The sequence below is a fragment of the Antechinus flavipes genome, chromosome 6, assembly GCF_016432865.1.
Source record: "Antechinus flavipes isolate AdamAnt ecotype Samford, QLD, Australia chromosome 6, AdamAnt_v2, whole genome shotgun sequence".
In the NCBI taxonomy this organism is placed as follows: Eukaryota; Metazoa; Chordata; class Mammalia; order Dasyuromorphia; family Dasyuridae; genus Antechinus; species Antechinus flavipes.
The window spans coordinates 246889342-246901349 of record NC_067403.1 but is presented as its reverse complement, the minus strand read 5'-3'; the positions used below and the strand labels follow the sequence as shown (position 1 = coordinate 246901349).

Sequence of the window (12008 nt, the reverse complement as noted above, 5' to 3'; positions counted from 1 at the left end):
TCTTTCCTCCCTCCCTCCCTTCTTTCCTCCCTCCCTCCCTCCCTCTCTTCCTTCCTTCCTTTCTTCCTTCTTTCCTCCCTCCCTCCCTCTCTTCCTTCCTTCCTTTCTTCCTTCCTTCCTCTCTCCCTCCCTTCCTCCTTCTCTTCCTTCCTTCCTTTCTTCCTTCCTTCCTCTCTCCCTCCCTTCCTCCTTCCTTCCCTCCCTCCTTCTCTCCTTCCCTCCCTCCCTCCCTCCTTCCTTCCTTCTTCCTTCCTTCCTTCCTTCCTTCCTTCCTTCCTTCCTTCCTTCCTTCCTTCCTTCTTTCTTCCTTCCTTCTTTCCTTCTCTTTTGCTCTCTCCCTCTTTGTTTCTTTCCTCCTTTTTTCTCCCCTTCTTTCTCTTTCTTCCTTTCTTTTCTCTTCCTTCCTTCCTTTGTCTGTATTTTTCTTCCTTTCTTCTTTCTTTTTACTTTCTTCCTGCATTCCTTTCTTTTCTCTTTCTTTTCATTCTTTCCTTGTTAGATTTTTCTCCCTCTTTCCTTCTTTCCTCCCTCTCTCCGTTTTGCCCTTCCTTCCTTCTTTCCTTCCTTCCTTTATTCCAGCTTCCCTCCTTCCTTCTTTCTTTTTTCTTTTTTCTTTCTTTCTTTTCTCTCTTCCTCCTCCCTTCCTTTCTCCCTCCCTTCCTTCCTTCTTTTCTTCCTTCCTTCCTTCCTTCCTTCCTTCCTCCTTCCTTCTTTCTTCCTTCCCTCCTTCCCTGTTTCTTTCTCTCCCCCACCTCCCTTCCTTCCTTTCTTTCTTTCCTTCCTGAGGGGCCAATTCCACCTCATGCAAGTTACTTGAGGCCTTCAAGCCCACTTTGGCATATCAGAAAACACAACAGCAGCAAGGAACATACCAGAAAACAGTGCAGGAGACCTGAGCTCAGCTCCCCCAGGGGAGCTTGGCCCCATCAAAAGGTGGAGCCAGATACATTTTAAACCTTACATAGATACGTACATACACAGAATTATAAATGAGTCAATCTGTAAAAAAAAAAAAATGAAAATGAAGCCTTGTGGGAAGACCACCAAGGATGTTTATCACCAGGGCAATTGGAACAGTTATGACCAGGATTGCTACATTGCCTTTAAGAGATTTTTTTCTTCAACATATTTTTGTGTTTTGGGAGAGCCCCAGCAAAGTGATGGAAGGCAATTTATTGGAAAGGAAAAGGGCTCTGGAGAGGATGAATAAGCCTCATGCTTACTGAGTTCCACCATTTTCTTAGGAATCCCAGAATATTAGAGCTGGAAGGGACCTTAGCAAAAATCTAGTCTTTACTCCATTCATTTTACAGATGGGAAAACAGATCCAGAGAGGGGAAAATAATTCACTCTGGATTATATAGCTAATTAGCAGCAGAACTAAGAACAGAACCCAGCTTTCCCCATGGCTCTGGGTCCAATGCCCTTTCCTGCTACACTATGGTTCGTGTGTGTGTGTGTGTGTGTGTGTGTGTGTGCACATGTGCACATGTTTCAGAACATTTCCACAGCTGGAAAAGTATCTACTCTTTAAAGGCATCTATCCTGTTCATAAAAGTTCACCCTTAGTTTTGCCACTGATGGAGACAGAAAAATACAGGCCGAGAAGTGTATCTGACCTCAAGTGGCACTTGGCATCTTGTTTGGTCCTAGTTCTATGCAAAACAGCAGAATAAAACAAAACTCCCCCAAACAAACAAAAACATACATGTCTTGAAATACATTAGCCATATATCAGCAAACAAAGGTCTCTAGAAGATGGTTATAGATTTCTATGGAATATTCCCCATTTGGGGAGGTCTTAACTGTTTGCATTAGTAGTATTGTTTTGCAAAGGTCGTCCCATATAATACTAGAGTCTCTCATCTAGAATATTACAGGCTCTAACAAGAGAACCGAGCAGTCAAAAGAGTTGCCTCACCAGTGATGGCAGGAAGACAGAGAGTGATCCTCAGCTCTGGATGTCGGGAACTGAGATTAAGGGATTCCAGTAGAGTATTGTCTCTGCTGAGTTCTTTTCTCTAACTTCTGGGAGTTTCTCTGCTGCCTCTTTTGGTTAGATAGCTCTCTAGGTAAAGCATCTCTGGGGAGGACGGGCTTCTTGTTGGCGCTGTCTCTCTCATTCCCCTCAAATTCTCTTGAAGTGCTTGGAGGCCAGCAAGATGGAGGAGCTGGAGGTCACAGAAATGGGACTGGACACACAGCTTCTTATGGGGTGATTCCATCCAGTCACTTCTGCCAAGTTGCTGAATCTCGATAGGAGAGGCGGTTGGATGCAACGATGTAGAATCTTCCATCTCTATGTCCCTTGCGATCCCACTCCTTACCATATACTTAACTTCATTTTGATCCCTCCCTAGTCTGCAATGTTTCATCCCCTTCCTGCATCAGTAGAGAGATGTTTCTCATTGGGAGTTCCCTCTACTGATGAAACAGGACCAGTTAAAATATAGGGTAGAACTCTCTCCTAAGGCTGATAGTCGCTGGCAGAGTGATTCATTTTGCCCATTGGGGGCTTTCTCAGTTGGCCAAATTGTATCAGGATATTATTGTACACAGTTATATTGGGAGTTATAATCTTAGTGGCAACATCTTTTCTGTCCCCATTCCCCACTCAGCTTAGCCCTCCATTGCCTCTCAGTAAAAGAATCGCAATAGCTTCCTAATGGGTCTCTTGTCTTAAGTCTTGCCCATTTCAAATCCATCACCCAGGCAGCTGCCAAAAGGATCTTCCTGAAGCACACAGATTCATGCCCTATCTCCTCCCAGACAGCTTTCCCCTTGTCTTCACTTGATACTTTCTTCTCCCTGAGATGACTTCCTATCTACTTTGTGAGCATGTTAAGAAGATGACTTTTGTTTGATGTTTCTTCCAATAGAAGGAAAACATTTTGATGACAGGGACTGGGTTTTTGTGTATTTGTTTCTATATCCTCAGCATGGGGAGCAATGCCTGGCACACAGCAAGTCTTGATTAAATGCTCACTGAGTGAATGAATGAATATTCAATACATCAATACCTGTGCTATAACAGATTTCTTCTCTGCCTGTAATCCACCAAGTGACAAATGTGACAATGTTCACTGGTCCTGGTGAGCATAGAACCTGGGAGTGTTGGGATGAGCATTATCTCTGGCTCATTGAACTAGTGGTACCCATGCCTGAGCATTCTTGGGGCCACCTGCTCCATTCTCTATGCCCACCTGTTTCCATTGTTTTAATCTCAAAGGCTGTGACTTAGCTCTCCAATCAATAAAGAGAGCAGCAAACATTTGTCAAAAGCCTACTGTGTGCAGAACAGCATGGCAAGCATTTAAGAATATGCAACGCCTAGGATACTGTATTTCCCAAGTGCTTAGGAAATACTCATCTTGTTGACTAGGTGAATGACTCTCCAGGATATGCTCCTCTGGACCTACCTTCCTTAAACTAGATCTATAAATTTAACTCACTCTGCATTAGCCCATGTCACTCATTTGCTCAAAGATCCCCTTTAGGATCAAATACTAACTCTTCAGCTGGGCATTTAATGCTTTCCAGCCATTGGAAATCTGGCTCCAATGTCCTTTTCCAGGTTTTCCCCTTCTTACTCCCCTCCTCCCCACTATCCAAACAAAAATCACCAACTTGTTCTTTTTCAGTTCCTTATTCTATTTCCCATCTCAATGCCTTTGCTTAGACTGACATCATCTCTCCCATCTCTACCCTGCCAGATTTGCTCTCTACTGGCCTTAGAAGAACCCTTCAGTTTTCCTCAAGACTCAACTCTTCTCATGCAAACCTTTTTGGGTGACCTCAATCATTAGCATTCCCTTTCCTTCTCCCCAAATTAGCCTGTGGGTACTCAATTGTTCACAGAAGTTCTCATTCCAATAGAATGTAAACCCCTTGAAGGCAGGAAGGACTTTCACTTATCTTTGCATCAGTACCACTTTCCTCTAAACTGGGGAGGCTCTTTGTAATTGTTTGTTGGACTTGGTTAATCCAAAAAGGGGTTTATGTTAATCTCTAATCAAAATGAATAGAAAGTTAGATCAGCCACTTAGAGAAACTTGTATTACCCTGGGGGGAGGCTTCTCAGGAAAATGTGCCACTTAACAAGTGAAAGTAAAGTGGCTAACTTGATGTCCTAGACTACTTGATTCCTCTTTCTGTTGCCTCCCCCACCTCCACCTCCACTCGGGTATTTTCATTCCATATCTATCTCCTCTATCACCTTTACCAGAATCTAACTAGCAAGTTTGGGGCCTGGGGTAAATTTAGAGTAAGGCTTACAAAATATGTCTTTAAGTTAAATTTTTGAAGACCAATTTAGTTTTGGGGAGGGAGGATAAGTTGAAATATCAATGGTATATTTTAAATGATTATTCCTGTTAACTAGTTGCTAAGTTCAGTTGTATTTATGCTGCTGAAGTATAAATGCTGGCTGTACCTTTTACATTTGGTACACTGGGGACACACTCTGATGGCCCCATCTTAGTTATAATTCTGTCCTTCACTGACAGAGTTCTTTGCCCTGTGTAGTTTACATGGGCAAGAGTCCCAGGATGGCATTCTTCTAGGGGTTAGAGCTCCTTACCCTGAAGTGAGGAGGACGGGAAATGGGGCTTTGAGAATAGCCATTATTCTGGGCGATTACTTTAATCTTTCAATGGATGGAGAAATAGACTGGCAAAAGCCAGGAAAGTGTTTTCTTTCTTGGTGGCAGTAGCCAAGTAGGAGGCAGCCTAATGGGCTTGAAGGAGCCCATGGCATGGGAAAGGGTTAGCATCGAAGGTTTCTGAGCTTTCAGCTATCAGGAGTCAGCAGAGCCAATAGCTGGCAGATTGGCATCAGGGTTGGTAGACAATTGGCATCAGCCCCTGATGACTAATCTCATTTTAACAGTGACGGTGGTTGGAGGGAGGGAAGCCATGGAGCTGGCATGGAATGGGGCCCGTGATCTCCTCCTTGCCGGCCTAGCTGTTGGGGGCAGCAGCACTTAGCAACATGGAGGGAAACCAGAGAAACAGAGTCAGATCTCTTCCTCTTCGCTTGCCTTGTTCCAACGATGGCAGCAGTTAGCGGTGATCCCCAGGAGAAAATTGGTGGCCACAGAAGCGATGGAGACCACGAAACCCACAAAGGCAATGAATAGGTAGTCATCGAGTGTCAAGGTCAGGTGACAAGCTTTGAAGCTTTCCTCTGTGAGGGAGAACAGTGGGGCACCCTCCACTTCTGGGGGGCCGCGGCACTCGGCCAGCTGGGAATCTGCAACAGAGAAATCAGAGAAGCCTTTTGATCACAGGGAGAGGTCCCCTAATCTCTGGGCACAGTGCCCCAGTGCTCTTCCAGCTTAGCCTGTAGCCTAGGGGCTCCCCTTCAGCAAGATCTGTGCTTCTTACATGGCAACTAGATGTTTCATGGCAAAGTGTTGCCATCTTTAGTCAGGATGGCCGGCACTTTCTATTGTTAAGGAATAAATTTTGAATTGCTTTTGATCTCCCCGTGGGAAAGGGTTATCCCTATTCCTTCTGTGGTTGCTTTTGAATCCACAGTGGTGTGAATTAATACATACTGGCTTGGGTAGTATTTCAATTTGATGTTTTATCCAGACCTTTTCAACCTCCAAATTCTGGAAAACTGGAGAGCAGCTTGGACTTTGCGCCACTTTAATTTTCTTAAATTGCACAGATGAGGAAACTGAGGCAAGAGATGCACACCATCCCCTAACACTATCGTATCAATTTATTTTCCCTATATGGGGATACCCAAGTCAAAAAATTTGCCCCACAATATTAGGCCACTGTCCCTTGAAGGTTTTCATCATTATTGACACCAATAATTTTAGATTAAAAATAATTTTATATGACATGTCACTGGTTACTTCTGATCTCATCTCTGCTCCTGATTCTTGCCTAAGCCACATGGCTTCTTTAATCTTCTTTCTATTTGTATAATTGTTAAGCAATGAATCATATTGGATCAAGGGTTGGATTTGGCAAAATCATGAAGACCTGGGTTCAAATTTTATTTTTGTTACCCATTCACTGTGTGACTCTGGGCAAGTCATTTAATTTTCCTGACCCTCAATTTCCTTCTTTGTCAAATGAGGAGGTTCTACTAGATGACCTCAGAGGTCCCTTCTAAGTCTGAATCCATACTCTTCCAACGAGGAAGAGATTGATAATGTCTAAGGATTATCTGAGCTCTGTGACTCTTTGTTAGGAGATAATATTTATAGAACTTCTAGTATAGTTCCTGACTCATGGTGGGCACTTAATAAAACCTTGTTCCCTCTCCACTCTCTTTGGAAGCTCTGGTGGGCAGGAAAGGCAGAAAACAAATGAAGAGAAGCAGAAACGGGACTTTGTTATTCTCTCCAATAATTGCCAAACCCCTGTTTTCTGTAGCTTCTTCCATCAATTTAAAAGCATATAAAAGAAACAACTTCCTAGAGTTGTGAGATATTTGAAATGGCTCCATCCATCCCTTCTCTCTGTATCCCCTAATGCAGCCCCACTAATGCTTGGCCCAAGCACCTGAACCTCACATGTGGGTTCTCCAGCTATTTTCAGCCCTGAAGGAGTTCCCTCCCACACTTCTGTGGAAGAGATGTAGTCGTGACCCACGGCCCCCATACTATTCTGGTCCTGGGCCCACCCACACCCACACTCCAACTCTCCCCGAGCTTCCCTTGAATTTTCCCTACTCCTCTACCTTTTCCCAGGGGGCTTCCTAGCCCACGTTGCAGGAAAGTCATATCTGTGCTCATACGCCGTATCCTACTGATTTGGCCATTGGGCAGGGTTTGGAGAAATGCAGTATCCTGCCGGGCTGAGCCTTTCTGCACAGAACTCTGCTAGTTCAGCTGTGCCTCAGGTTTGGTTGTGACTGGTAGCTGCATTCACAGCTGGATCCATTTTGTGGTACGTCTGGCTTGGCTAGTACTTCAATCTGGTGTTTTATCCAGATCCTTTCAACCCCCTAAATTCTGGAGAAACTGGGAATGAGCTTGAACTTTGTGCCACTTTTAAATTTTCTGGGTTCCCAGAGTCTAGCCTCCTAGCCCGAGAAAATTCTATCCAAGTCCCTCAGCCCTTTCCTGAGATCTTTTGATAATACTATCCTGCATTTATAGAGCCTTTAAGAATGACTAAATGATTTACGTGTGTTATCTTAGCGAATTCTCAAAACAATTCTTTGAGGTAGGTGACATTATTCTCCCAATTTTACAGATGAGGAAACTGAGGCAAAAGAGATTGCATGACTTGCTTGGGTCATGCAGATATGAAGTGTGAGAGGAAGGATGGACTCTTAAGTCCCCCACATTCTAACTGCTTAGCTGCCAGTTGTGCCCCCAAAGCCTTAAGTAGGCAGTGTGGGTTGGAAAACAGCAATTGGTCTTACATTTGTAGCCTCTGGGTTTGATCCCAACTCCAACGTTTTCTTGGCAAGCTACTTCCCTTTTTGGGATCCCAGTATCCTCCTCAGCTGGAAAATGGGGGTGCTAATACTTTGATATGCTAATACACAACTCCCTGGGTTGCTGTGAAAAAAGTACTCTAGAAATGTGAACTAATATGACTATTACCCAGAATATAATAACTTCTCTTTTTGGGGCAGAGCTCCAATAGCAATAATGGGCTTCACACTTTCATAGCATTTTAAATCCAATACTCAGAAGCTTGGGGGAGAGTCTTTTGTGGTTGCTTTCCATTGTCCTTGCTCAACAGATGTGCAAAGGAAAGAAGGATGGTTTAGGAGTCGAGGGCGCAGCTGAAATCCCGGTTCTGCTACTTACCCATTTGATCTCGAGGAAATCATCTTTCCTCTCTGAGCCTCAGTTTACCTTCTTGGTAAAATGAGGGAATTGGACCAGATACCTTCTAAATTCCCTTTCAGCTCTCAACCTATGATTCTGCTAGCTTCAGGTGAATGGATTTTTAGCCAATGATCTGTGAACTTTTTTTTTTAAACATCTTCATAGCTTTATTTTAATAGAGTTGATTTCCTTTGTAATTCTATATGCACTTAAACATATTATTCTGAGAAGGGTTAATAGACTTCCCCAGCCCATCAAGATGCATGACACAGGAGAAAGGTCAAAGACCCTTGCAGCTGAGCCTCTCTTCAAGCACTGGGTTTCAAATCAGAGGTTCTGCATTTGAAAACCATTTCTGCTGTTATTCATCTGCGACTGTGGGCAAACTACTTTCTCTCCCTGGACCTGTTAAATGGGGCTAAGAGCCCTAGTAGGTTAAGCCCTATAATAGTATGTTTTCCCCCTCCGAGGCATCTTGGCCCCCTCACACCCAACCCAAATGGCCCGTCTCCTACCTGCTGTACAGCGCTGAATCTTATTTCTCAGCCACTTCAGGAGGGGCTCCATGGTACAGCCACATACCCAGGGGTTCCCGCCAATCTGGAGGGTCACTAGTCCAGGCAGACCCTCGAGGGCCTCGAGGCTGAGGAAAGCCAGTCCCCCATAGCTGAGGTCAAGTTCTCGGAGCTGGGAGAGACCCTGGAAGGCCTGCGGGTGGACTTTTCTCAGCCAGGGATTATGGCTCAGGTCGATTCGGACCAACCCTTGAGCCTCGAGGAACATGTCAGCAGGGATGTGGCTGAGGTTGTTGTAACTCAGGTCCAAGTGGGCCAGTCTCTTGGCGTGGAGGAAGAGCCCAGGGGGCAGCTCTACCAGGGAGTTGTTCCGCAGGTCCAGCACCCGGAGCTCCCCATAGCAGGTGAGATAGCCCGGTGGAACAGTGGCGATGCGATTGTGGGCTAGGCTGAGGTTTCGAGTGTCCAGTGGGAGGTCAGGAGGCACAGAGAAAAGGCGCTGGCTGCTGCAGTCGACCACTTGGCTGCGGCAGGTACACAGGACCGGGCAGCTGGCCACAGCGTCGGCCAGGGCCAGCCCTGCCGTAAAAAGGAGGGAGGCCAGCAGCAGGGCTGGCTTCAGAGAGCAGGGTCGGACCAGCTGGGACCAAACGGGGCCCATTTCAGTCCTCTGCCAGCAGCAGCATGACCAAGAGGAGCCCATCACCCTGTCTCAGAGAATAGTCACTGGGGCAAAAAGGCAGCTACATTGTGGCCAGGGGCTGGGGGAGGTGGGGCTTCTGTCCATGGACTGTCATTGGCTCTGGCCAGCCTGGGAGCATGGGAAGCATGAAAGGGCTCCCCAGGTGAGAAGCACCGGCAGGGTTCCTTTGGTGGCACCTGGTGGGAATACAGGGAGGCTCCGCCAAGGCTCCGGGGGTTTGGGGAAGATGGTCAAGACTGTGGAAACCAAGGGAGACATCCAGTGGGACCAGCTGGCAGCAGTCCTTGAACCTATGCCCCGGGATACTCTGGGCCATTGAAAATTCTCAAAGATCAAAAGATATTCTTGGTTAAACGTCCGACTGGAGAAACAGGAGGAGGGCTGAAGGTTCAATTTGGCACCTTCCCCACCCCTAGTGAGTCCCAGCACTCACTCCAAGCCCCTGAAATCTCTTAGGGGGCAAACCCAGTCCTTTGAATCCTAGCACTCAGGGCTGCAGAACCCATCTTGTGGAGATATTTAATAATCAAAGAGAGACAAGGGATTAGCCTCCTGGGAAGGATGCCCAGGTTGAAGTGGGTCTCCATGGGTCCCACCAGAAGGTGGCAGGTCCTTTGCAAGGGAAACGTTTCCTGTGCTAAGGAGAACAGGACCAGAAAAACACTCGCCTGAGAAGATGGCTTCTGTGTGTTATTGGGAAGGTTGGGATAGACCACGAGTCCCGAAGATCCAAGACCACAGGTGAAGTCACCAAAGGGAGAATCCAAAGCTTTCCCTCTAAGTCAATTCTGTGCTTAATGGTGAACTTGCTCCTAGTCCCGTGTTCTTTTCCTGTATTCAGCAGGGAGTGGTTAGAAGTCCCCACTGCATCATCTGCCAACAAGATTTGAAGAGCAGATGCTCAGCAGAGGGCTCAGGAAAGAAGACATTTGCTTCCTGACATATTCCTATGGCCTTCCTCTCACGGTCTCTTCCTCCTCCTCCCTTCCCTCTCCATGCCCTTCACTTTATGGCTCCATCTCAAAGGTCCCTCCTTGATGCTGACATCATACCCCTTAGCTCTGGGCTTTTCCATCCTTGGACCCCTTCTGCAAATGGTTCTTGACTGACTGACTGAGTTGCAAGAGAACCTCCTTCCCCTCTAGTGACCCAAACCCACCCATCACAATGAGAATCCTGTGGTCCATTACTTCTATGGCTCTCCCTCCCACCCCCCCATTAGTACAAACACACACCTGCCTATTCTATAACACACCCACTAGGGCTGGGCTGTCCTCATCACCTCAGAAGAACCTTAGTATTGCCTCCCAGAACCCCTTTCACTCGCCCCCCTCCTGATCTATCCTTTGCCGCTATCCCAAGCTGCCTGCCCTTCCTGTTACTCACCTCCTTTGACATCTTTGCCTCTAGTTGCCTCTCGAACACCCGGCCGGACCTTCCCCCACCATCTTTCACACACAGTACACACCCCTACTCCCAGCATCCTTTTCCATGAATGCTCCCCACCCCCACTCCCTGCACCTGCTACCCTCCCTCCCCAGACAGCAATAACATAGTACATGGGTGGCCTTATACCACCTTTCTCACCCCTTCCCCTTGAGACACTTCATGTCTGCTCTCCTCACCCTCTACCCCGGCATCAATCCCCCTGCCTCCCTCCCAACCTCAATTCCTGATACAAGAAAATGACCCCATCTCCAGCCTTAATCCCCCCAGCCCCAGGGTCTCCCAGGTGCCTCCCCTTACCCCTACCCTTCTTCTCACTCTGTATCCCCTAAAGCAATTACTCACTCTGGCCCAGGAACGCTGCGATCAGTGTGGAGGCAGACAAGGATTTCCCTCTTGGAATCCCAGGTTGTTTCAGGAGAACAGCTTGCCTTCCTTCCCTCCTTTTCTCTTTCCCTCCCCCTCCCTCTCCTCCTCCATGTCTCCGGGCTCCCTGGCCAGCACCTCCTGAGGCTTTATCCTTCTGTCCCTTTCAACCCCTCTTCTCTTAGATGGGCTGAGAGACAGGGGCGCTCAGAGGAAAGTTCAGAGCACCCAAAAGCCTATTCTTGAAACTCAGCTGGTACGAAGGCTGCTGGAGTGTGTGGCTTCAGCCAGGTCTCCCTCCCCTTCCTCGCTCCCTCCTCCCCCTCCCTCTCTCCCTCTTTCTCTCTCTCTTTTTTTCCTCGAGGGCCAGGTACTGACGTTTCACTGTCTCTTAGCAACTGCCTCCACATCTCTGAGCAACAGCAGAGCTGGCTACAGACCCCACCAAGATGAGAGAGAAGGGGAAAGAAAACACAGTTGGGAGACTCTGTAGCCACCCACAGGATCTTATTAACAGGGAGAGGGTAAAATAAAGGAGAGGCAGGGACAGACAGGGGAAGATAGAAAAAAAGAGAGGGATGAGGAGCCGTTTAGAAACAGCCGTTAGGAAAGGAATAAAAACAGACAACCATGGACAGAGCTAGGGCTGGCAAGCCCAATGTGAACTGGCTTATATACAAATCAGAATGAGTTAAAACATGTGGAAGAGGAATGAGGGAAATGGGGAAAAGAAAAGAGAAAATAAAGAACATTATTAAAGATGGAGAAAAAGGAAGAGAAATATATGCTCACTGAGGTTTTTCTCTAGCACTTCTTATCAGGTTAGTGAGTTGACTTAATTAAAGCGCCATTTTTGAATGATTCAATAGACAAAGAGAAATCCCAGAACCCCTTGTTTCTTTATGATTGAACAAGTGGCAAAACAGAGAGTGGACTCAGAGCATATCAAATGGCTATGTGAGGAGACGAGCTCCATTTTATCCTTGGATAATTTCTTAGCTTTGAGAGGTAGGGTATTGGAATGAGTAGAGTAATAGACTTGAAGTTAAGAAGAAATGAATTCAAATCCTATGACATAAATCTGTCCCTGACACAAACAAGCTCTGTGATCCTGAAAAAAAATCAGTTACTCTCTAAAGACTTATACTATCTCCTCTGATCTAACACACCGGGA

At 46.5% G+C, this 12008-nt stretch overlaps 1 protein-coding gene across 1 annotated transcript; it reads right to left on the bottom strand.

Moving 5' to 3' along the window:
* Window positions 1-957: 957 nt before the first annotated feature.
* Window positions 958-11102, bottom strand: LRRC55 (leucine rich repeat containing 55). The gene is made up of 3 exons (XM_051965104.1): window positions 10814-11102; window positions 8320-9895; window positions 958-5250 (listed from the first exon to the last, which is right to left on the bottom strand). The coding sequence occupies exons 2-3, from the start codon at window positions 9020-9022 to the stop codon at window positions 5015-5017; spliced, it is 939 nt and encodes a 312-aa protein (XP_051821064.1). The 5' UTR covers window positions 9023-9895; window positions 10814-11102; the 3' UTR covers window positions 958-5014.
* Between the last annotated feature and the right edge of the window lie 906 nt (window positions 11103-12008).

Bases quoted from the DNA above. Each gene is read 5' to 3' on its own strand.
- LRRC55 (XM_051965104.1), bottom strand. From the start codon at position 9,022: ATGGGCTCCTCTTGGTCATGCTGCTGCTGGCAGAGGACTGAAATGGGC. The intron at 5,251-8,319 runs GTAGGAGACGGG...TCTCTGTTGCAG, and splicing joins GATTCAGCGCTGTACAGCAG to ATTCCCAGCTGGCCGAGTGC.